The sequence below is a fragment of the Canis lupus genome, chromosome 29 (genome assembly GCF_048164855.1).
Source record: "Canis lupus baileyi chromosome 29, mCanLup2.hap1, whole genome shotgun sequence".
NCBI classification, from domain to species: domain Eukaryota; kingdom Metazoa; phylum Chordata; class Mammalia; order Carnivora; family Canidae; genus Canis; species Canis lupus.
In genome coordinates, this window is record NC_132866.1 from 31953650 (window position 1) to 31976788 (window position 23139).

At 37.1% G+C, this 23139-nt stretch overlaps 1 protein-coding gene across 19 annotated transcripts in view; it reads left to right on the plus strand.

Annotated features, from left to right (window-relative positions):
- The window catches only part of LOC140621093 (RNA/RNP complex-1-interacting phosphatase-like), a 73965-nt gene that overhangs the window by 27422 nt on the left and 23404 nt on the right, over positions 1 to 23139 (plus strand). For 5 of the 19 annotated variants that reach the window (XR_012020823.1, XR_012020817.1, XR_012020818.1 and 2 more), the window contains 8 exons: positions 697 to 757; positions 865 to 911; positions 1312 to 1387; positions 12801 to 12902; positions 15198 to 15252; positions 15415 to 15682; positions 17774 to 17812; positions 19645 to 23049. Coding sequence is in view for 12 of the 19 variants with exons in the window: in XM_072805960.1 (XP_072662061.1) it covers positions 697 to 757; positions 865 to 911; positions 1312 to 1387; positions 12801 to 12902; positions 15198 to 15252; positions 15415 to 15682; positions 17774 to 17812; positions 18401 to 18450 (698 nt within the window). In the remaining 7 variants the exon portion in view is untranslated. Of the gene's footprint in view, positions 1 to 696; positions 758 to 864; positions 912 to 1311; positions 1388 to 12800; positions 12903 to 15197; positions 15253 to 15414; positions 15683 to 17773; positions 18207 to 18400; positions 18669 to 19603; positions 23050 to 23139 lie in introns of those variants that run through there. The other 14 variants (XR_012020819.1, XR_012020820.1, XM_072805959.1 and 11 more) reach the window with 11 other exon arrangements.

Sequence of the window (23139 nt, forward strand, 5' to 3'; positions counted from 1 at the left end):
TTTCTTTCTGAATGATGTTTGAAGCATGTTATTCATGATCATGATATAAACTTTTTTTTTTAAGATTTTATTTATTCATGACAGACAGAGAGAGAGAGAGAGAGAGAGAGAAAGGCAGAGACACAGGCAGAGGGAGAAGCAGCCTCCATGCAGGGAGCCTGACGTAGGACTCGATCCTGGGTCTCTAGGATCACACCCTGGGCTGAAGGCGGCACTAAACCGCTGAGCCACCCGGGCTGCCAGGGTGGCTTTATATAAACTTTGTCCTTCATTTAATTATCCTTAAAAATTCACCTTTTAATACTATAGGGTGAACACAGAAAGCCTGTTTCTTTCCTGAATCTTTGATAGTATGCCTCTAACATATTAGATTTAAAAATTTCTTTTTTAAGATTTTATTTATTTATTCATGAGACACACACAGAAAGAGAGGCGAGACACAGAGGGAGAAGCAGGCTTCAAGCAGGGATCCCAATATGGAACTCAATCCCAGGACTCTAGGACCACGCCCTGAGCTGAAGGCAGCCGTTCAACCGCTGAGCCACCCAGGCGTTCCAAGATTTAAATTTAATGACTAAGAATTCAACTAGTGGTAGATATTTTTATTGAAAATTATATTATAAATTGTGTATAAAACATGTTATACTTTTTTCACTGAATTTTTTCATACCTTTTTTATTTTTTTACATTTTATAGGTAAACTCATTGGAGTTCATTGTACCAATGGAATTAACAGAACAGGATACCTTATATGTAGGTAAGAATGATGTAGGTGCTAAATTTTTAGGTCTGTCTTCTCGAGAAGAAAATTTTAAAATTCAACCTTACCTATTCTATAAAATTAAAATGTTATTTTTAATTCAGGTACCTTATCGATGTTGAAGGCTGGGATCCAGATACAGCAATTCAAGGTATTTTTAGAAAGTTCAACTATGCTATGAAAATGTGTCTAGTGCCATGTAAATCAATATGGATCAAAATATGTATAATAATGATTTTTTCTTTTTTATTCTAATTATTGCTTTTTTGTTAATATCTTTTCAACTTAATACATTTTTTTAACTTAATACATTTTAACTAGATTTTTCGTATAGTAATTTACTCAACAAAAGAACATGGGAACATTAAAAATTTAGGTAATAATGTTTTTATATTAAGATATGTATAAATTTTTAGGATCTCATCAGTGCTACCAAAATAAATCATTTTATTACATAATTTATTAGCTTGTGAGCGAAATCCAAGGATCTTGTCACAAAATTTATCTCAATTTTATTTGATCAACATTAATCCTTCATTGATTGTTCTTAGCATTTGGTGAGGCCCGTGGTCATCGAATAAATGGATGTGTGTACTTAAAGGATCTCAAAACTCGACCCATGAGAAGGTAAATTTTAACCTGGACTGTGAGTTGTATCTTATCCAAGGATCTTATTCCTTAGTAAATTTCTTTCTTATGCTTTGCACTTTTCTTAAATTAAAACCTTCATTACAGCTCTCATTGTTAAATATAAAAACCAAAAGAAAACTAATCTGTATACCATTTGGACACTCTGTTGGCCATAACCAATTCTTGTGTTCAATATATTCATAAGTTTTAGGAAACTATCCTGAAGAATAGTAATCATAGTTAAAAGCTACCATTGTTACCCTGTCAAAAAATTTATACTTTGTCATCTCCTAAATTTAGCATCAGAGGGCATTGGAGAAATTAATTTGAACTGGAAGAGCTTTAAGTATAAAAGTATTACCAGTCAGTGACCTTTACCACATCAGAGGAGCCTTGAAATGCCTCTCCTAAAATGGTAGTCTTTGACTCGAAGATATAGTAGATACAGCTGGAGAATGTTTTAAAAAGACAGATTTCAGGGATCCCTGGGTGGCGCCGTGTTTTAGCGCCTGCTTTTGGCCCAGGGTGCGATCCCGGAGACCCAGGATCGAATCCCACGTTGGGCTCCCGGTGCATGGAGCCTGCTTCTACCTCTGCCTGTGTCTCTGCCTCTCTCTCTCTCTCTGTGTGTGACTATCATAAATAAATAATAAAAAAATAAAAATAAATAAAAAATAAAAAAGATTTCTAGGTCCCACTAGATAAGCTGCTAATTTAATAGGTTTAATGTGTTTTGGAAGAGAAGTGTCAGGAATTTGATTTTTAAAAGCTTCTCAGTATTGGGAGCCAATGTGCTAGACCATATAAATTGACTCGATAATTTGTGGGCTGCCAACCTGAGTAAATTGAAGAATGTACCCTTTAGTACATAAATGATTTGACTTCCTTGATAGAACTATTGATCATCATCTCATAATATTTTGAGATTGCTTTTTAGAAATAGCAGCACAGGGACACCTGGGTGGCTCAGTCAGTTGAGCATCTGACTCTTGGTTTCGGCTCAGATCATGATCTTGGGGTCATGAGATAGAGCCCTGAGTGGGGCTCCATGCTTAGTGGGAAGTCTGCTAAAGTTTCTCTTTCCCTCTTTCTCTGCTCCTCCCTGCCTCACATATGTATGCATGCTCCCTCTCTTCCTCTCTCTCTCTCAAATAAATCTTAGAAAAAAAAACAGAAATAGCACAGTTTAATAGTGAATAGATAAAAGATGCAGTTGCTTCTTGAGATGTATACTAATTCATGATACTAGGTATCATCATAGAGGAGCATATTTTTCTTTGGGCAAGAAATCCTATGCCCACTTTATTTAAAAACTACATCAAGCAGGATGCCTGGGTGGCTCAATTGGTTACATGTCTGCCTTAGGCTCAAATCATGATCTTGGGATACTGGGATGGAACTCAACTTTGGGCTCCCTGCTCAGCCCTTCTCTCTTCCCTTGACCCCTCTCACCTCCGCTCATGCTCTCTCTCTCTCTCTCAAGTAAATAAATACAATCTTAAAAAAAAAAAAAAAAACTGCATCAAGCAAGTTACTTGGACAAAAAATTTAAACGATGGGCTAGGATACAACTTGCTTGTTTATTCACTTTGAGAGTGAAATTTAGTAATTCAACAAATATTTATTGAATATCTGATATATTCCGGGTACCATTCCGGATGCTGGTGATATAGCAGTGAGCAAACAGACTAAAATATAGAGCTTACATTCTACTTGGAGACAAACAACCAACAATTTAAATAAAAAATGTAACTTGTGATGTGGTGTGAATTACTATGGAAGAAGTCCATAAACCTGGCAAGGAGAATAGAGGATGTTGAGGTGATGGCAGGGAAGGTGAAGATTTAGAAAGATCACCAAGGAAAGCCTCACTAAAAAGGTGAAATGTGACTAAAGGCCCGAAGGAAGAAAGGGAGCAAGCCATGTGATTAGGAGATAGTAGTTTTATTATGGTTATAATATGGTTATTATATGGTTCTGCCACATTTTAAGTCTTGAGTTCAGTTCGATATATCACATTTTAAATTACTGAAAAACCAAGGTGAGTGATAACTGAGTCTCATCTCTCCTATAGCATAGCAGTGGGGCAGTTAAATTCAGCATTTTGGTTTTTGAGCCTCACAAAAAAATAAGTACTAAATTTTTCGGGTGCCCTTTGGCTCCAAAATGCAATGAAGAAAATTTTTATTGACCCTGGTTATTGCTTATATAGAAATGAGTTCTCAGTGTGCAGAAGGGGAATGTGGAAACTAACTATTAAATGGGACATAAACACATCAGGTGTTTATATTTTAAGCACACAAGTAGGGATATAGCTCCAGAGCCTAAAATTAAAGACAAAGGCAGCAAAATTTTAGCAATTTTTAAAATTTAGTATTTACATAACATTTTTCCAACTTTATATAACTGTACAACATGGTAATTTGATATACGTATATATTGTGGAATGATTACCAAGATCAAATAATTAACACATCTACCACCTCATATACTTAACTCTTTTTTTGTGGTAAGAATGCTTAAGATCTACTCTCAGCATCTTTTAAGTTTACAATACTGTTTTATTAACTATATTCACCACACTGTACATTAAATCCTTGGAACTTATGCTTCTTATAACTGACAGTTTGTACCCTTTGAACTGCATTTTTCCCTGTTTCCCTGGCCATTTACCGTCACCACCACCATCCCCATCCCCGGCAACCACAATTCTGTTCTTTGAAATGGGCTGGGTATTTTTGGTTTGGGTTTTTGTTGTTGTTTTTTTAGATCCTACAGAAAGTATTTATCTTTCTCTGTTTGGCTTATTTAAGTTGGCATAGTGCCCTTCAGATTCATCTGTGTTGTTGCAAATAGCAAGGTTTCCTTCTTTCTTAGGGCTAAATAGTATTCCAGTGTGGGTATGTGCATGTGTGTGCGTGCACCTTGCCCTCTTTTCTTTCTTTTTTTTTTTTTTAAGATTTTATTTATTTATTTGAAAGAGACAGCAAGAGAGAGAGCATGAGCAGGGAGAGGGGCAGAAGCAGACTCCCCCCTGAGCAGGGAGCTCCAACATGGGACTAGATCCCAGAACCCTGGGATCATGACCTGAGCTGAAGGTCGATGCTTAACTGACTGAGCCACCCAGGTGCTCCCCACCTTTTCATTATATTCACACATTGAAGGACTTTTAGGTTGTTTTCATATTCTGGCTATTGTGAATAATGCTGCATAATAATGATCATGGAAGTACAGAGATCTTTTCAAGATGATGATCTCATTTCCTTCGGATAAATACCAAGGAGTAGGATTGCCAGATTATATGGTAGTTCTATTTTTAATTTTTCCAGGAACCACCACACTGTTTTCTATAATGGTTGTACCAGTTTACATTCCCACCAACAGTGCACAATCAGCTACACTGATGAGGTTTGCTGGGGTTCTCCTGCTCTCTTTTTCCCTGTGGGGTGAAATCCCTCCAAGGGATTTGCTGACACCAAACTGCTTTGAACTGGGGGATGGGTAAAATTCTTTCTATGCTTTTCTATGTGGCCATAGAACCCCACAAGTTTTCTGCTGCTTCCTCGTTGTAGTCCAGAGCTTTCTTAGATCGGTTTTATTTGTCGTTAGTTATTGTTTTGTTGTTTTGGGGGGAGATGAGCATTGGTATCTCTTACCCTTCCCATCTTGCTAACATAACACCTCTATACAATATTAATTTTAAGAGATGAAAGACTGTTTCCAGCTTAGATATGTATAATGCTGTAATTTCTATGTATGCTATTATAAAAGGATTTTATTTAAAACTGGATATGGTAGTCACCATACTTAAATCCAGTGTTTACTTTTGCCAAGTATTTCTTACTGAACTATTTATAAGGATTTATAAGAGGGGTGCCTAGGTGGGCTCAGTTGGTTAGGCATCAGACAGTTGATTTTGGCTCAGGTCATGATCTCAGGGTTGTGGGATCAAGCCCCACATTGGGCTCCACACTGGGCATGGAACCTGCTGGGCATTCTCTCTCTCCCTCTCTCTTTGTCTCTCCCTTTTCCCTTTCTTATTCTCTCTCCTCAAAATAAGTAAAAAAAATTTGTAAGAGTTTAATTGTGCTTCTAATTAATGAAAAGATAAAAGGCTATTAGAGGAATTTTTATTAGCCAATTTATAACGTATAAATCTTTCTTAGACCCAAGATTTCAGAGCAGAAAAAAAATGATAGGACTAGACCTTCTGCTTTCAGCCATGAGAGAATAACAGGAACCAGATTTACTCTCCCACCTAACAGCTAAACAACTTAAAAAGCAGAGAAAATATATGAAAAGACAATTTTCAAGAAGTTGGATACCAAGCCTGGTGGCCTTTAGCCACCAGAGCTGCAGTCCGTGGGTCTCTGTCCAACTCAAGGTCTTCAGTCCTAGCAAGCTCCCTGTTGGTCGTGGGCAGTGTAGCAACTTTGACCTCTCCATGTCACCAAATCCATGCAGGGTGCTGGAGCCCCTCTGCACTCTTAGTGGCATCTCTCCTTGTGACTACAGGGGGCAGCCGTGTGTCCTGTAAGCCTGCATTGCTGTTCTGAGTTGATTAGGGGGCTGGGTGGAGATGTAAATGTGAAGCCGTTTAGAGAGCTTGTGTGATGCTGCAGTGTTAGCCCAGATTTCATTAGTGTGTGTAAAACCAGTGTCTTCCGTGGCCACAGGCACATACTTGCTCTTTTGAATGTGATGTAAAATTTGTACAGTAAAAGTTTTTATATTTTCTATCAACTGCATTTGTCTTCCAGAAATGCTATTAATTTAAATTAAAATGGTTAGTATTAAAAAAAAAAAAAAGCATAAAGATACCAAGCATAAAGGACAGTTAGGCAAAATGTGGACATAGATGACCTATGATTGTTGCAGTTTACAGCCTTGGAGTTTGCAGGCCATGGCACAGGAAAGGAGGAGTCGTGGCAGAGCCAGATGGATACCCTGAGTTAAGGAGACAATGATCAGAGAGACCAACGCAACTCGTGCTGGAGAGGAAAGCTGCACAGAGAGAGAATTCTCTGTATCAGTAGAGAGGTGCTCTGCATGTAAGCAAACTGCGTGGAGGCCAGGGTAGGAACTACTGGAAGATTTAAGGGAATGAATGGTTCTTACGCTGAGCCAGGAATAGTGCCTTTTCCCACCAGCCAGATTGGAAAACTGCCTAATTGATAGGGTTCTGGGGAGTATTCAGAAGGGTCTTGTCTCACTCACTGGTGGGGAATAGCTAGACCTAGACCAAACACTATCCTTAATTTACCTAATAATTCTTCAAAGCAACATGTAAAAGGATCAAATTATTTCCAAGTAACTTAACTACCTTTGACACAAAGCTCAAGAATATTTATAGCATAACAAAATATATAACACCATGAATTTAGGTTATTTTTCTCCTAATTTTTCTCAGTTTCTGTTCCAAAAATGTGGGAGGTTACACAGTATAGTAAAAAATATATATATTAAAGTCAGGAGAGCTGAATTCTTGTCTGGTTCTGCCACTAACTTGTCATGTGACTTTGGTTAAGTTTTCCTTTTTCCTGGCACAGTTATCTCAAGAGTAAACTGAAGGATTTGGAACAAACACACTCTGAAGCTCCCCCACCCCTTTAAAAAATATTTTTATTTATTTATTTGAAAGAGAGAGCACAAGCAGGGGGAGCTGCAGGCAGAGGAAAAAGCAGGGTCCCTGATGAGCAGGGAGCCCAATGTGGGGCTAAATCCCAGGACCCTGGGATCCTGACCTGAGCCGAAGGCAGATGCTTAACTGACTGAGCCACCCAGGTGCCCCCTGAAGCTCCCTTAAATAAGCTTAAATTCTGTTGTCTTCAGGCCTTCTATATTTGTTCAAAGGAATCAAGAACATTAAATTCAGAAAACATTACTTGATTCTACTTAGTTTAATGGTGGGTTTTACTGTTTTTATCCAGCATGAGGGATTTTCTAGTTTTATTTGTTACAAAAAATATAATTTAAAGACAATTTGAAATGTTTTAATTCAAATAATTTAAATTGGTTGCCTAATGCACAAACCAAATTACACATAACATATCTTAACAACTGGGATGCCTGGGTGGCATATTTTATATACCATATAATTTACCCATTTCAAGGGTACAATTCAATAATTTTTGGTAAATTTACCAAGTTGTGTACCCATCACTGTAAATCAACTTTAAACTACTTCCATCATCCTAATAAAATCCATCATATTTATTGTTAATTCCCATTCCCCTACCCCAGGCAACCACTACATATTTTCATCTCTATATATTTAACCTTTTCTGGACATTTCAGATAAACAGAATCATATAATATGTGGTCTCTTGTATTTGTCTTCTTTCATTTTGCATAATATTTTGAGGTTCACCCATGCCATAGCATGTATCAGAAGTTGGTTCTTTTTTATTGCTGGATAATATTTTCATTATGGATATACCACATTTCATCCATCCATTCATGAGTTAATGGACATTTAAGTTGTTTCTGGTTTTGGCTATTGTCAGTAGTGCTGCTAATAACATTCATGTGAAGGTCTTTGTATGGATATGTTTTCTCACGTCTTACAGGGATAGGATTGCTGGGTCATGTGGTAGACTTGCGCTTAATTTTTTCCAGCTTTATATAACTGACATATAACATTGCATACGTTTAAGGTGTGCCACATGATAATTTGACACACATGTATGTTGTGGAATAACTACCACAAGAAGGTTAGTTCACACTTCCATCACCTCATATAATTACCTTATTTTGTGTTAGAAAAGGGTTTATGATTATTCGCAATAGAGTCTAGTTGTCACTCCCATATATGACTTACTACCCCCTTCTCTTTTTAATAGCTTCTACCTCATTCTTAGAAAAAAAGTTTCCTTTTTTTTTTTTTAACTTCCATCTCTATAGGATATTATTCCTCTTTAACTCTAGGATCTAATTGTCACTATCTCTTTGCCCTCTCATATCTTAAACCTCCCTTGCCACTTTTCTCTTACTTTGAAACATACTAGATTCAATGCAGTCCCTATTGAGCACTGGGTGTTATTCTGTATGTTGGTAAATTGAACACCAATAAAAAATTAATTTATTAAAAAAATAAAAATAAAATAAAATAAAATTCCAATGGCATTTTTCACAGAAATAGAAAAAAAAAATCCTAAAATTTACACGGAACCACAAAAGACCTCAAATAGTCAAAGCATTCCTGAGAAAGAAGAACAAAGCCAAAGTCATTGCACTTCCTGATTTCAAATTATATTACAAAATTACTATAATTAAAGCAATATGGTGCTGGCATAAAGCAGACATATAGACCAGTGGAACAGAATAGAGAGCTTGGAAACTCATGCATATACAGTCAATTTTTGACAAGGGCAGCAAGAATACACAATGGGGAAAGGATAGTCTCTTTAATAAATGGTGCTAAGAAAAATGGGTATTCACATGCAAAAGCATGAAAGTGGACCCCTATCTTACACCACTCACAAAAATGGACTCAAAATGGATTGAAGACTTAAATATAAGTCCCTAAATCATAAAACTCCTAGGAGAAAAACTCCTTGACATTGGTCATGGCAGTGATTTCTTTGATAAGGTACCAAGAGCACAGGCAAAAAAAGCAAACTTAAACAAGTGGGACTACATCAAACTAAAAAACTTCTGCACAATAAAGGAAATAAGTTGAAAAGGCAATCTAAAGAACAAAAGAAAATATTTGCAAACTCAGTAGCAAAAAGAAATTTTTAATGGGCAAAGAGTCTGAATAGACATTTCTCTAAAGGAGACACACAAATGGGCCCATCGGTGTATGAAAAGATGCTTGATGTCAGTAATCATCAGAGAACTGTAAATTAAACCACAATTAGATATTACCTCATGCCTGTTAGGATGGCCATTATTTAAAAACAATAATTACTCTGGGACATCTGGGTGGCTCAGCAGTTGAGCGGCTGCCTTTGGCCCAGGGCGTGATCCTGGAGACCCGGGATCGAGTCACAAGTCGGGCTCCCTGCATGGAGCCGGCCTCTCCCTCTGCCTCTCTCTCTCTCTGTGTCTCTCATGGATGAATAAGTAAGATCTTTAAAAAATAATAATATAATAATAATAACTCAGGATATGGATAAAAGGGAACCCTGGTACACTATTGGTTAGAATGTAAATGTGTACAGTCATTATGGAAAACAGTACGGAAGTGCCTCAAAAAATGGCTGGCTCTTTTGGTAGAGCATGCAACTCTTGATCTCAGGAGTTGTGAGTTCGAGCCTCACAGTGGGCATACAGATTGCTTTTATTTTATTTTATTTTATTTTATTTTATTTATTTTATTTTTTAAAGATTTTATTTATTCATGAGAGACACAGAGAGAAAGAGAGGCAGAGACATGGGCAGAGGGAGAAGAAGGGAGTCTGTCGTGGGTCTCGATCCTAGGTCTCCAGGATCATGCCCTGGGCTGAAGGCAGCGCTAAACCATTGAGCCACCTGGGCTGCCCCAGATTAATTTTAAAAAATTAAAAATAGAACTATGCGTATGACCCAGCAATCCCACCTCTGGATATTGAAAATCAGGAATTAATCAGGATCTGGAAGAGATACCTACACTCTTAATTCACTGAAGCATTGTTCCCAATAGCTCAGATATGGAAACAACCTAAATGTCTATCAACAGATTAGTAGACAAAATGAGATATATACACACAGTGGAATATTATTCATCCTTAAAAAAAATAATCTGCCATTTGTGGCAGCATAGATGGACCTGGAGGGTATTATGTTGAGTGAAATAAGCCAGACACACAAAGACAAATGGTATATATTCTCACTTACATTGTGTTATCTAAAAGTCAAGCTCCTAGAAGCAGGGAGTAGAATGGTTACCAGGGACTGAGTAGGGAAGCAGGAAAATAGGGAGTTGTCAGTCAAAGGGTACTAAGTTTCAGTTATGTAAGATGAGTAATTTCTAGAGATTTAACATACGGGATAGTGACAATAGATAATAACATACCATATACTTGAAATTTTTACCACACAAACGTGCACACTATGTGAAGAGATGCATGTTAATTGTCTTATTATTTCACAATGTATATGTATATCAAATCATCAAATTGTATACCTTAAGTATACAAAATTGTAAAAATACTTAGAACCATTCTGTTGGTTTCTACATCTTGTACAAATTACCATTCCATTCTTTTGATCCATTATCACATTTTAAAAAGCACTTGTCTAGGATCACTACTTCAAGTTCTTTACCTTCTTATTCTCCTCCTAAATGTGTCATTTGTTTTTACCACTTAATTAAAATTTCCTTCTCAGAGGTCAAGAACCACCTAGCCAAATCCTACAGTTTTTCTTTGCAACATCTGGCATCATTAATTCTCTCTACATATACTTTAAATTATTTTATTTTGGATACAATACTATTCAAGTTTGCCTCTTAATTTTCTCATAGCTCCATTCGCCTTAGTGGTCTCCTCTTCATCCTATTGCAGATGTTTGATAAGACTGTGTTTGGCTTTTATTCCTATACTCCATTTTCTTGTCACTTCAGCTCTTATTTCTATCATATGACCTCCAAATCTTGCTCACACCTGAACTTCATACAAAATCTCACACTTATGTAGGGAACATTTTCTTTTCAAATCATAGATGTTTGGGAAAGTTTATACGATAGCTCATAAAAATAATGACTTTTATATTTGTTTTTTAAAGATCACATCTACTTTATAATGCACTTAAAGCATTATCATCTTTCAGAATTTAAGAAGCTAAATAAAATTTAACCAAAACCTGAATTTGGCCTGAGAGCTAGAGATTTCCTTCTTAGTATTTATCAAGTACTCTGGGAGGAAAACTTATTGGTTACTCTTTTCTATTTCTTATAAGAGCTATTCAATTAAATCTTCTCTCTCATGTGTTTTTTTCTATTGAAACCTTTTCCTTGTACTTGTTTATAGCCTTTACCTGAGGAAATGTTATTTCCAATAGATAACGTATACACCACAACAACGCTAGTATCCTTTTTACTAGAATTTAGAAAAATAATTTCTGAACTCATATTAAAATTCTACTAAGGTATTGATTGTCATTTATAGACACTCAGATATAATTCTTCTTACCTTCTCTGGCCTTTATCCCTGAGAAGATCTTGCCTTTATAACATGTTCAGATATCATCTTTCTACTTTTTGAAACTAAACAACATTGTAGCTACACAAAAACCTTAAGTGTCTTTTAGCATAAATTCAATGAGGCATTCCTAAATACCTTCCATTTAATTTTATCTTCTCCAATAAAGATACAGTATTGATTCAACATCTCTTATATGCTGCTCAGGAATTCTGTTAAGTATTTCTATATGCCAGGCATGATGCTAAAGCTATAGGGGCTGGGAAGAGCCCTTGCCCTCCAGGAGACAGGTGAGTAAACCAGCAGATATAAGAAGGTGTTAAGTGCTATGATGCAGAACACATTACCCATCTTTTTCCATTCCACAAGTATTTATGGAGTACCTACTGTGTCCGCGTACTCTGCTTGGCCCTGAGAATTCAGCAGGTGAATAAGACAGACCAGCTCCCTTTCCTCGTGAGGCTTCTAAGTCTTTGTGAAGTCTTACAAGACCTTATGTGAGGGAATTTTGCATTGCTCTTTGCTCTACTTGGAATGCTATATCTTTGCATGACTGACTTTGCTTGAATGTCACCACCTCAGAGAGTCAGCCCTTCCTGTCCCTCTCTCCCAATCACTATTATTCTACCCCAGAGCTCCTACAGAGCACTTACTACTATCAGAAATGATACCATTTACATACTTGTGGTCTGTCTCTCTTTTGAGAGCAGGGACTTCACCTGCTTTGATCATGACCATGTCTCTAAGTGTTTGAACAGTGCCGGGCACATGTTGGGCACCTAACAAATTTTGCTGAATGGAAAAGTCAGTGATTGAATGCATGGTCCTGGAGAAAGGCATTCAGTAAGGTAATTTCAGATAATGGAAGTATGGGTAGTCAGGGAAGGTATATGGAAGGGGAGAGTTAGGGATGTCTGAGGTCCGGTACTTTAGTACCCCTGACTTATTCCCATTCCCCCTTTATCTCTCCCTTCAGCCCTTCCTCATACTGCCTATTCCTGAAGCCCTTTATTTTTATGATCTTTTGGCCACAGGAGATGTTTACATCCTCCAAGTTTAAAATCCTAACATCCTAAATTTTGCTTGACTGATGACCTCTACCTCAAGGTTCTTAAGCTTTATTCTGTCCAATAAGGCCAAATGGAAAAATATTCACAGATTTTTCCAAGATGCAAATGGTGTGCAGATGTGCTTTTTATCTTATTTTGTGCTCAACTTATGTGTCTAAAAGCATATGACCTTGTTTCTGATTGAATTAGAACTTTTTATTGATATTTTTCCTCTAGTAATCTTGGAATGGATGTCTGGTATTCTGATGAAGATGCAAATCTCCCATCTAATTCTGTGGAAGACTCTGAAGATTGGTCCCCAAATGAAGACTTTCATGGGTAAAAGTAACATAATTGTAGATGAATATTTTATGAAAGTTTAGATACATATTAATATGGGGGAAACCCATGGGATTGGGAATCGGGAAGTTTACAACCAAATCTGATTCTGCCATTTTTAAGTTGTAGATAATATAGAGCCAGTGACACAACCTTTTCAGACCATTGTTGTTTAATTTGTAACATAAATTGGACAAGATCAGTTAGCTTTTCTTAAGCTGTATTCTAAGGACATATAAAACTCTTATCTTGTGAAGTATTATTTGTTTTACAGGAATAAACAGTGTTTTTTTAAGATAAATTTTGGAAATGCTTGCTGATGTCACCATGAACACTAGCTTATCAAAAGCCCTTAGAATTCCTAAAGTTAAGAAATTTATTAAATTTTATTGAACCTAGCATTTTCCTAACTTTTTCAAGCACAAAACTCTTTTCCCCTTGACAGAATAAGTATTAACATTAGTATTAACAAGACTAATGTTCTCCAAACTATTTGGCAAATATTAAACTAGGTAATCTCTGTGATTCCTTCAAAATTTAAAATGCTCCAATTCTAAGTAATAATTTGTATTTATTCTACCAATATTAGCAGAAAGTGGATTAAGGTTATCAAATGGTACTAGAATTTCTTCTATGACTCACATATATACACATATCTTTATAAACTGATAGAGAATTTAAAATTTATCTTAAAACCTTTTTGTTCCTCTATCTTTCAAAAAAAATTGCATTCTTCTCTATTGGCATTTTTCTCTATAAACTAATCACAGAATACACAATACTTACTATTTTAAATCAAGAGGAATATTTGGTATTTGTATTTTTTAACTGAAGTAGCAATAAATTGAGATTATCTTCTATGAACTGATTTAATATAAGCTAGACTAGACAATATTCTCCTGTTCGCCTCTTTCTTCTGGCTTCAAATCTTATCTTAAAACAGGCAGCGTTTTGCCACCTGAAGATACCGATTTCTCCCCTCCACCCCTCACTGAGTGCTTGAGCAATGCCAGGCATTTTGTTAGGCATTAGCAACATCACAGGATGTGCATGAAATACATGAAGGGTTGTACAGAGCTCTTCTGCTTATCACGGCAGTTCATATCTGCCTTGACACAAGTTCTTCCTTCACATAATGTCTGCGCCCCACATTCCAAGGAAGCATTTGTTTATCTTCAGTGAATAAAATCCTCTCAGAATTTGATGCCAGAAATTTTCAGACAACATTGAGGGGTTTTGTTGTTTATTTTTGTTTAGGTTGTGTTTTGTTTTTATGAAACTTTCCTTTTCTTGTTGCTAGGAAGCAAAGTTCTAACTAACTTTGTGGTCAATTTTAGTATCTTATCCTAGGGTTTTTTTTTTTTTTAATTTTTATTTATTTATGATAGTCACAGAGAGAGAGAGAGAGAGGCAGAGACATAGGCAGAGGGAGAAGCAGGCTTCATGCCCCGGGAGCCCGACGTGGGATTCGATCCCGGGTCTCCAGGATCACGCCCTGGGCCAAAGGCAGGCGCTAAACTGCTGCGCCACCCAGGGATCCCTATCCTAGGGTTTTTAAATAGTTATTTTTATTCCAAATGCTATCTATTTCTCTTCCAACTCTTTCAAGTTGGTGTCTTGTTTATGTTATAAAACAGTTTGGCAGTTCTTATAAAACTAAAAATAGATTTAGCATACAACCCAGCATTTGCACTCTTGAGCATTTATCCCAGAGAACTGAAAACTTGTTCATAGAGAAATCTGACATGAATGCTCATAGCAGCTTTATTTATAAAAGTAAAAAAACTGGAACTACCAAATATATTATTTATACCAAATATTTTATATTATAAGCTCTATTCATAGTTTTTAGGAGTAATTATATAAAAATTAATACATGTTTTTTATTTCTTCTGACATGAAGTCAGTACAATAATACAGAATGTTATCAGCCATATGTGTAAGATTACTTCTTTAACCTATCATAGATTATGATAAAAGTGATCTGGTTATGACACATTCCTTTAAATGAAAAGATGCTGTGAAAATGTGTTGTGCTCTAGTTTTTAGGGGGAAAAATTACTATTTAATACCAACACACTTGTTTGGAAATTTACAAGTTAATAGTTGCAGGAGAGAGTTCGGGGCTCTTAAGCACAAACAGAAGAGAAAAATGAAAATGTGGTGCAATTCAGTTCAGGGAAACAATAGTTTGTGTCCTGTTGAACTGAACAAGGGGAGATTTTACTAAAGGCATAGCATTTATCCTTTATTATTCAAATACTTAGCATTTATAGCATATTTTCCCCCTAATAGGACTGGGAAAAGGTCAAGACATCTTAATGACCAGCACCCTCGAAATGATACACAGGTAAAGGATTATGATTATGTCAACAGTGGGCCTGTCCAGAGTCCTAGGGATTTTTACAAACGCCAGTGTAGTGACAGCATGGCAGAAGAGAGACACTTGAGAAATTGGGATATGGGTAACAAAGGACCAGGACCAAGATGTTCATTCTTTGCTAATCACCAGTGTTATGGCATCTCCCGAGAAGAAACAGATTTCAACAAGATACAAGGAACAAGACCGAGACCATTTCATGATCATCAGTGTCACAGTGGCTGTCATGAACCAGATGCTGGAGATGATTTTGATTTTGTTAGCAAAGTTGATGGACAAAGGAGACATTCCATTCAGAAACATCAGGCCTATAGTAATTGCTGGGAACAATTTCCAACAAAAGATTTTGGTTTTACTAACAGAAGTTGGGAACAAAAACGACAACCTTTCTCTAACAACCGTGAGTACCCACTCCATGGTGATTTTCAGGACCAGTTACTAGTACAAAGCTTTCATTTTCTCAACAGAGGTGGTGGTTTTCAAAGGCAAAAACCTTTCCACCAGGACTGTTTTCATGATGAAATGAATTTGGAAGATTTAGAATGTATTGATGAAGGATCTCTACATGACCATTCCAACAATGATTTTTCAGAGAAAATGTCATTGAAAAAATATGTTAGTAGAGATCATGGACAAAGACCACCTTTTCCAAGGTTTCAAAAACAAACACAGTTAAGAAATTTTGATTTGAACAGCAAAACAGGACCATGGCAATTAACCTCCTGTACCCACCCAACTAATGATCCACAAGAACAGATTCTATTGGAAGACTTGAATTTTGAACAGGAAACATCCTTACCACAATATTTTCGGGACTCTCTACTTCCTGATACCATAAATCCTGATGGGCATTTAGATAAGTGAGTCATTTTGTTTTGCACAGTAAGGAATGATACTTAACTCCAGCAAAACACTCAGATTTCTTTCAAATTAAGGTATTTGTATAAGAGTGATACAAATTATCACCTAAAACTAAAATTCAGATTTATTCTTAAATAGATTCAATTTATAATCAAGGTTTATTTTTGATGCTGTGAATTAAAAATTTACCTTTTTTCCCAACATTGAAGTAAATATACAAATTAGATTTAAACAGTTTAACCCTTCACTGTAAGCTAATAGTAAAAAAAAAAAATATCAGGAACAGACTTCAAAGAAATACCATGACTTTTACATAAGGATTTTTTTTTTTAAGATTTATTTCATTTATTCATGATAGACACAGAGAGAGAGAGAGGCAGAGACACAGGAGGAGGGAGAAGCAGGCTCCATGCCGGGAGCACGATGCGGGACTCGATCCCGGGACACGATCCCGGGACTCCAGGATCGCGCCCCAGGCCAAAGGCAGGCGCTAAACTGCTGAGCCACCCAGGGATCCCCTACATAAGGATTTTTAAAAATAGAGTTGACCCTTGAACAACATGGGTTTAAACTATGCGGGTTCACATTTATGTGGATGTTTTACAGTACTGTAAATGTACTTTCTCTTAATGATTTTTGAAGAATATTTTCTCTAGCTTATTGTAAGAATACAGTATATAATATATACTATTTAGGACCACATGTTAATCAACTGTTTATGTTACCAGTAAGGCTTCTGGTAAACAGCAGGCTGTTAATTGTTAAGTTTTGAGGGAGTCATAAGTTATATGTGCATTTTCGACTATGCAGGGATAAGCACCTCTAACCTCCAAATTGTTCAAGGGTCAACTGTATTTCTTGTAGATGTGCTACAAATTATTTTTTAAAATTTTAATTTCAGCATGGTTAGCATACAGTGTTAAATTAGTTTTAGGAATATAATAAAGTAATTCAGCAATTCTATATATTGGTGCTCATCAGGATAAGTTTGGTATTCTTAATCCCCATCACTTATTTCACCTGCGTCCCACCAACCTCCCTTTTGGTAACCATCAATTTGTTTTCTATAGTTAAAAGTTTGTTTTTTGGTTTGTCTTTTGTTCGCTACAAATTATTTTTTATTTTTTATCATTATTTTTTACAAATTAGTTTTTAATATACATGTGCCAGGAGTCCTTTCTCTGCCATGCAGTAATTGTCTTCTGTGCCATTAGATGGGAGCATCAGGAGAACATGGACTACAGTGAAACTAAAGTGCAAGCAGAAGGAGAGAGGGGAAGCCTGACATTCTAAAGGGAAAGTACAATATAAGAAAGGATATAAAAAGGGAAGGAAGTAAAAAACCAAGCCAGGAAAAGAGAGCAGTATGGTGGGATAGAGGATAAGACCATAGAAGAGGGGAAAAGTTTGAGAAAGGAGATGAAGAATATAAAGTGAATATGTGCTTCCCTTTCAATTCAGAATGTTTCCTCCAGTTGTACAGAATCATTCTACATGTACCTGGAGAGGTGTGAATTTTTACCTGAATCTCCTACAGGTTATCCTGGTTTTCTTTAGAAACTTTTCTTTTTTTTCTCCTACCTTTCCTACCAACCTCTCACTTGTCTTCCTCACTTTCTTCATTTCACAGGGACCATGGCACTGATAACTGCAGAAGCAAAAGTCAGAGGTAAATGCCGATTGAGCTGTGCAACCATCTTTATCAATCCTATCCCTGATTGCTACCATTGACACATAAACATGTTAGAAAATGCATATTTATTGAATCCACTTGTATTCAAGGTTTATATACAACTTCTGCAGATCCCGGCCACTGCCTTGGAAATGACTGTCACTCCTCCCTTGTGGTCTTGGGGTTGCAAAACCAATTAATTGGTTTATCTGCAGCTGGGTTACCAGTGGCTATTAGTTGGTACCAGTTAGGTTAGAAATTTGTTTCATTTCCTTCATAATAGCTTAGCTCTATTCCATGATTATAAGTCTGCACCTAACCCGAGCCCACTGTCTTCCAATGGACAAGATAAAATACAAGATTGGTCAATAAAAATCTCTCACTCCCCTTAGGACAGCCTTTCTCTTACTGATGATGCTCTGGGTTAGGAGGATTATAGAATTCAAAAGAGGGCATGTAAAAGAAAAGGCCTTTGGTTGGCTTACTTTTTTCTCCCATCTTGTCACTTAGTACCAAATTTGGGGTCAGGATTACAAGCATTCTATGTGAAAAAAACAGAAGTTTCAGTATAAAATAATATTCCAGGTGCCTGGGTGGCTCAGCAGTTGAGCATCTGCCTTCGGCTCAGGGTGTGATCCTCAGAGACCCGGGATCGAGTCCCAAGTTGGGCTCCCTGTGTGGAGCCTGCTTCTCCCTGCAGGGCTCCCTTAGGTGGAGCCTCCTATATCCCTCTGTCTGTGTCTCTGCTCTTCTCTGTGTGTGTGTGTCTCTCATGAATAAATAAAGTCTTTAAAAATAAATAAATAAAAGTATATTCAATACTGATTTATATTAAACTACTCCGTAGAAATCATATTGGAGTTTTTGTTTTAAATTACCTAGTTTTTCTTAATTTCCTAACTTCTTCAGCTATTAACAGGATTAAAATGGCTCTAAGGTATTCTGATCAAATAGACTGAGAGGAAAAATTGAGATAGACCAAAAGAGACCTTGGTTTGAGGGTAAAAAGGGCAAATGACAGCCAAGACAGGACTCCTGCCCTCTTCCTTTCAACTTACCCACTACTGACAGTATAACACACATATTAGCAACTTGGAGAAGGGGCTGCAGTAGGAAAAAAAAATGAGTTCTTTATATAGACACTATCAAATATTTATACTAAAAACCTGCTGGAATTATCCCACAAATGTATATTTTAGTTGAGGTTAATCGAAAGAAAAATTTTAGGTTTAAACATGTATGAAAAGCAAAAACTACAATTTAAAACAGGTGACTCATTAGTCTTTAGCTTCTCGGTGTCAAAGAAATATTCTAAAAGAGTCTATGGTCATATAACCCACTGAGTTGCTGCTACACCAGAATGATTCTGCTGATGTCTTTAACTTCATAATTCACAAAGGAATAGGCAAATATAGTTGCTGTGGTCCTAAATCTCTGCAGGGTGAGGAGGGACCCACCCCCTTTCATGTGAGGTATGTTCTTCCATGTGGTTAAGGACCTAAGCCCTTGGCTTACGTTACCATGTTGCATCACACAGGGGCTCTGCCCACCTTCACTGTTTGATTATTGGTAAAAAGGTGTATACTCACTTCTTTCAGCATGGCACCCCCCTATAAAGTTTGAATCTTGTTCTGTGGTTATAATTAACTCCTGTTTGTGTGACACTTATAAAATGGTGACAAGTGTTTAAGTTCTGTTAGGCACATGGATGTGTATTATCCTACTATTGTTTATGTTTGAAAGCTCAAATAATAAAAAACTAAAAATAACTATATATTACATTATTAGACTGGTGTATCCAGAAGATAATCGAAGAATACATCTTCTAGGTGGATTTAGCTGCGGAAAACAGAGCAGATTGACAGCATATTCTTCACAGGAACTTTCATCTCTATGTGAATTCCAAGAAGATGGTTCAGTTGACTATTGTGGAATCAGAAACCCAAGAGATATGGAACAGGACAAAAGTTCATATTTTTAAGCTACTGATTACAATTACAGTATGCCTGCCAATTGTAGAGCTGGAGAGAGAGCATTATGGACTTACTTTTAGAAAAAAACTGCAAGTGGTGCCGAGTAGTTCACTTTAAAACTGCCCACCATTTATCTATACTTGCTCCCTTTGTACTATTACTGGGCCAAAAATAATTTCATAATCAAATAAGCTGTATGTCAGAAGGCAGCCTGTGTTATTACAAAGTTAGCCATCTACATCTTTCAGTTTTTTCTAAGAGTATTTATAAATATAAGGAAACTATAATGTGGAATACATGTAGTTTTTGCTTTTGCAGCACTGGAAATTTGATTTATTGAGGCTCTATTTTTAGTTATATATGCTAATGAATTGCATTTCTGGTTGCAAACTTCATAAAAAATAATTTCCTTATGATTTATTTATTCATTTTACAAGTGATTATTGTGTGCATAGAGCAGGAGATAGATTCCACCCCATGGTTAAACTACAAAATCATAGAGCTCAAAAGCCCATGAGAACTAAATTTCTCAGCCAGTAACTCTTCTATGGCTCATAGTGCCGGGAGAAGGAAGAATCCATCATAGCAATAATAAGAAACCAGCTGAACTTTATGAAGTCTTTAAAGGTTCCATGTCGGCTTGTATTATGGATCACTTCCAGCTCTTTCCCACGGGTTTCTAGCAGAAGCGCAGGAATAACACGCTGGCAGGAGAACTGGAAGAAATCCCTAGGTGGCACACCAGGCTCTCACTGGGTGGTAGGCTGTGGCTCCCCAAAGGCAGAGGGCAAGGCAGACAAATCTGAATGAGGCACAGAAGAATTGATGAAACCGTTGAGGAATGTTGAGTATAGAGAAAAAGTTAAGCTTTGTGAATTGCCCTTGAGCTGGCCACTGGAGTGGGCTGCCAAATGATGATGGCAGTCACCTGAGAGCCAGTAGAAGGAACTCTGGATGCTAAAGTAGCCTACGGCTTTGATGCTCGAAGTGTGCCTGGACGGCAGTACTGGCATTACCAGGCAGCCAGTGGGAAATGGAGAACTTCAGCTTCACCCCAGACCTATTGAATCATCTTTTATTAATTAAAATTTCTATTCCAACAAGATTCCTATGTGAGTTATATACACATTAAGTTTTGATAAGCACGGCCTTTTAAGGTGCATTCTAATCCTTAAAATTCTACTTAAATAATGTGTGTGATCAAGAGCTACACAGAAACGAAATGCATGGTCCAAGGAGAAGTTCAGCGTAAGTAATGCAAGGAGGCATCACTGAGGAAGCAGGAGTTGAGCTGGTCCTTAAGAGCTGGAGGAAGATGTAGGTCATGTCAAGAGACAATGAAATAAGTATACCAAAGCAGAAATAGTAGTATGGACCAGTCTTCCTGGCAGTGGAGAGGTAGATTAACCTAGACCCAGAATAGAAGGATCTGAGGTCTAATCCAGGCCTAGAAAAAGGGCTGCAGGAGCACAGGGAAGAAACAGTTTATTCTGACTTGGAGATGTGAAGAAGGCTCCACTGAAGGCATTTGAGCTGAGGTTTACAGGTAGAGTGGGGCAGAGGTGTTCCAACTTGAGCAAATAACCTGAACAGTGTTGGGTGAACAAGCAGTCTGTCCTGCCTGGAGTGTAGGTAACATCAGAGGGGTGGAGTGGGATGTAAGCCTGGAGAGCGCTTATAGGCATGGTTCAGGTAGCTTGAATGTCCGTTGGAGAGTTTGACCTTATTTTGTAGGCAATGGACACCTACTAGCAATTTTAGGGAGCAATGTGAGAAAGCCTGCTTTCTTTAGAAAAGATTTTACTTATTTCTTTCTTAACTTACTTATTTGAGAGAGTGGGAGGAGGAGGAGAGGGACAAGCAGATTCTGCACTGAGCACAGAGCCCGAAGCAGGTGACCTGAGCCAAAAGCAAGAATCCGACACAACCAACTGAGCCATCCAGCTGCCCCAAAGCCTGTTTTTTTATAAAGCTCACTCTGTCATTAATATTGGAGACACAACCACCATTCCTGGTGTCAGGTCTTTACTGGGATGATAATAAGATTGGAAAGGGGAATCAAAATGAAAAATGTTGCAAAGATAAAATGGGCAAGTGCTGATGAGTTGATGAAGTCCTGGTTACTTGACACAGTGCTGGCATTAATTATCATATAATTCAGGAGTCAGGGCGGGTTTAGGAGGAAAAATAGAATTTGGTTTAGGTCACCCTGAGTACTCAGTGTTCCCCACCCAGCTCCCAGGGTTTCCTACCCTTTCTTCTTAGGACTTCATTATAAGGAGTGATGCTGTTTTTTAGGTGACTGTATCTCATTTTTTATTGACTGATCCATGTACTGTGGTGACCTTTGCTATTCACTATACATTCAATAGGGATATAAAAACAGAAAGTCAACTCAGATGCTGATGAGGGTGATGCCATCACTGTATCATCAATTTAAAGTTAGACATTTATTTAACATAGAGAAATGCAAAACGTATAGCAGTGCTTCTATCACATGTACAGTCTTAAGTGCTACTTTTCTAGAGAAGATTCACAGAGATACTCCTTTTCCCATTATTAAAAAAATCCATTATACCTGTGATAAAACTAAATGTACTCAGTTGTATTAGATTCAGGTACAAAGAAAAACTTGGGTAGTTAGCTACATTTTTTCCTAAATACATAAAATAAAGAAAATAAATAGATGAATGTTCTCTTAGGAAATGGTAATAGAACCATACCATAGAATGGTTCTATGGTAATAGAACACAAGGCTAACTGCAGGTTGCTAGAACATCCCGATTAAGGCTGTGGAAAGAAGTTGCAGATTGATGCCATCTTGGAAGTAATGACATTTTTAAAAAATATTCCTTGGCAAGATAAATAGACTCTAATTTATAGAAAACAGCCTTTATGTTTTAGTTAATGAGACACTGTGTGGTAGGTTGTCATTATGCCCACTGCTTCACTCCTCTTCTGTATTAGAATAAGCTATTCATGCCCTTTGCCATATGACCTAGCCATTCCTCTCCGTATTTCTCCAACTTGCTAATTGTTGCCCTTAGTCATATGACTTATTTTGGTCAGTAGAATGTGGACAGGGGCCTGTCCTGGCCAAGCTATAAAAGGCATCCTGTTTCTGCTCTTCCTCTCTGGTGTTCCTGCCATTCATAAGAGAATGCAAGGTATGGGAGCATGCCTGAACTAGACCTACTACCTGAAGGAGAGCTACCCAGCTGACATGCAGACCCATGAACATGAAAATCAGCATTTGTTGTGGTAAGCCACTGAAACTTTAAGGTTATAATAAATTTAAAAGATACAGCTCACACAAACTGAAAATAAACATGGTTAGTGAGCACAACTAAC